General features: G+C 55.8%; 1 protein-coding gene across 1 annotated transcript in view; it reads left to right on the top strand.

Annotated features, from left to right (window-relative positions):
• Nucleotides 1-2,500, top strand: part of PTSG_10315 (uncharacterized protein) — a gene marked incomplete at both ends in the record, with an annotated part of 13,697 nt that overhangs the window by 6,543 nt on the left and 4,654 nt on the right. The window contains 8 exons of the mRNA XM_004988309.1: nucleotides 92-181; nucleotides 425-463; nucleotides 714-787; nucleotides 1,006-1,114; nucleotides 1,306-1,683; nucleotides 1,838-1,900; nucleotides 2,168-2,249; nucleotides 2,402-2,500. The exon at nucleotides 2,402-2,500 is cut by the window's right edge and continues 41 nt beyond it. Coding sequence (XP_004988366.1) covers nucleotides 92-181; nucleotides 425-463; nucleotides 714-787; nucleotides 1,006-1,114; nucleotides 1,306-1,683; nucleotides 1,838-1,900; nucleotides 2,168-2,249; nucleotides 2,402-2,500 — 934 coding nt within the window. The remainder of the gene's footprint in view (nucleotides 1-91; nucleotides 182-424; nucleotides 464-713; nucleotides 788-1,005; nucleotides 1,115-1,305; nucleotides 1,684-1,837; nucleotides 1,901-2,167; nucleotides 2,250-2,401) is intronic.

Here is a 2,500-nt window from a genome sequence, read left to right as displayed (position 1 = left end):
ACAACAACAACAACAACAACAACAACAACAACAACAACAACAACAACAACAACAACAACAACAACAACAACAATGTCGACGACCGTGGCAGACGTCTGCGAAACCAGCGTGGATTCGCAGCGTGGACGAGGGATCAGCAGCGCAGGAGGCGGGGCTGCAGCCAGGCGACTTTGTACTCAAGGTGATGGTGATGGTGATGGTGGTGATGGTGATGGTGGTGGTGATGGCTTGTGGTTTACGAGTGTTGTGGGCGATGTTGGTGGTGATGACTTGCGCTTGCCTGCTTCACATGTTTGTTCGGCGTGCAAGGGAATCAACGTTTGGCGTGATCTCCATCCTCGCCTGCCCCATCCCCCATTCTGTTGTGCACTCTCGTGCTCACCTTCACCTTGGCTGATGGCTCAACTTTCTTGTATTGTCTCAGGTTAACGACGTCGTGGTGACACAACACGAGCACTACGATGTACGTGAGCAACAAGACTGGTGGCCGTGTTTGAAATTGCTTGTGTCGTGTTGGTAGAATCACCTTTGCTTGAACCCTTTGCACGCACACACGTGCACGCACACGCGCGTGCACATATTTGTGCATGAGCTGTCGTTAAACTCACACACACACACGCACGCACGCACACACACACAAACACACACAAACACACACACACGCACGCACGCACGCACGCACACGCACGTACCATCTCGTCGCGTGTGTTCAGGTGGTTGACTTGATTCGGCAGTCTGGTGACAGCGTCACACTCATCACCCGCTCCCGCGCAGTGCACGAACGCATGTGAGTGACGCTGGCTGCTGTTGCGGTGATGGTGGCGTTTGCGTGGATGAATGTGTTTGGATGTGGGCAGGGTGACTGTGTTCTGGTTCAAAGGAAAAGAGACAGCAAGCACATGCACGCACAAGACCCTATTGTGTTCGCCTACTCATATCCGCTGCCACCACCACCACCACCACCACTGTCATCATGTTCACAACGGTTGTTGGCATTGCCACCAGGGTGCGCGAGCAGCAGCGTGGAGAGGCAGCCCGACGCGCCTCCAACGGCTGTCTCAGCTTCACCCAGACCCAGTACACCTACCCTTCAAGCATTGGCAAGCAAATCAAGGTACAGCGGTGGCTATGGCTATTGTTGGCGGTGGTGGTGTTTGTTTAAGTTGTTGTGCAGCGTTCGTAGATGGCTGTGCACGTACTCTCACACGCTCAACCGCCCATGAACAACGGTTTGTGACGCATCTCTCATCACGCGTACCTCCTCTCTCTCTCCCCCCCCCCATCCATCTCACTCCACCCCTCAAGGCTGTTGAGCTGCTTGAAGAGTCGCCCGTGTGCATCGCGGCCGCGCGTGCGTGTCTGCAACTCTTCATCTCGGAGGACAGGAACCTGGCGCACGTCATGCGCGGACAAAACTTCCTCCCCGGCGATGGATTGGAGGGGCGTGGCGAGAGCGTTGGGGAACGCCCACCAATGCGTGTTGCCAGCATTGGAGGAAGACACGCTGTCCGTGCACGGCAGGCGAGCTTCCGTGGCGGCGTTGGTGTTGCTGGTGGCAACGGCATTGCGAGTGGCGTTGGTGACGGTGCTCCTCGCGACGACGGCGACAACGACGATGATGATGATGATGGTGATGATGACGTCGAGGCCATGTTGGACGTGCCAGACTGGTTTGAGGAAGAGGTGAGCACAATTGCTTCCTTGTGTGTGTGTGTGTGTGTGTGTGTGTGTGTGTGTGTGCTTCACACCCACTGCAATTCCTACATCAAGCGGCGTGATACCTTACGCTCACTCTTCCGCGTGTTCTTTTCTGTGCTCTCCCCTCGTCAACCATCAGCTGACACCTGAAGCAAGGGACGCGTGCCTCAAGCAAATCTCAGAACGCCTCTCCACCTACGAGGTGCAAACAAGCAGACGCGCGCACACACACACACACACATGCACACACACACGTTTTGCTCAGCAGCCTTCATTTACGCACGTGTGTGCGTGTGTGTGTGTGTGTGTGTGTGCGTGTGCGTGCGCTTTTGCTTTTGCGCTGGTTCTTGCTTTTGCGCTGGTGTTCTTCGACTCACTCATCAGAAGCCTTCCCCTTCACACACACACACATGCATGTGCACATCCGCGGGTGTAACTCACCTGCGTGGCGTTGCGTCGCTGACGACAGCACATTGTTGAACACATTGGACGTATGGATGAGCAGCTTGTCACGTTCAAGAGCAGCATGAAGAAGACAGACGATCTCTTGGGTACGCGCACACTCATGTTCATACACATGTTCATGCTTTCACACACACACACACGCACGCACGCACACGCACACGCACACGCACGCACACACATGCGCGCTCTCTCCCTCTCCTCTCTCTCCCTCTCTCACCTCGCGCATGCCACTTCGCAGCGTTCCTCCCGACGAACCTTCACCACCAGAAGATGGAGGTGGCCGGTGACGCCGAGCACCTGGCAGCATACGCCTGGACAACAGTCGGCGTCTTCTCGG

Source organism: Salpingoeca rosetta, assembly GCF_000188695.1.
Source record: "Salpingoeca rosetta unplaced genomic scaffold supercont1.36, whole genome shotgun sequence".
NCBI lineage: Eukaryota > Choanoflagellata > Craspedida > Salpingoecidae > Salpingoeca > Salpingoeca rosetta.
This window is presented reverse-complemented; position numbering and strand designations above follow the sequence as displayed.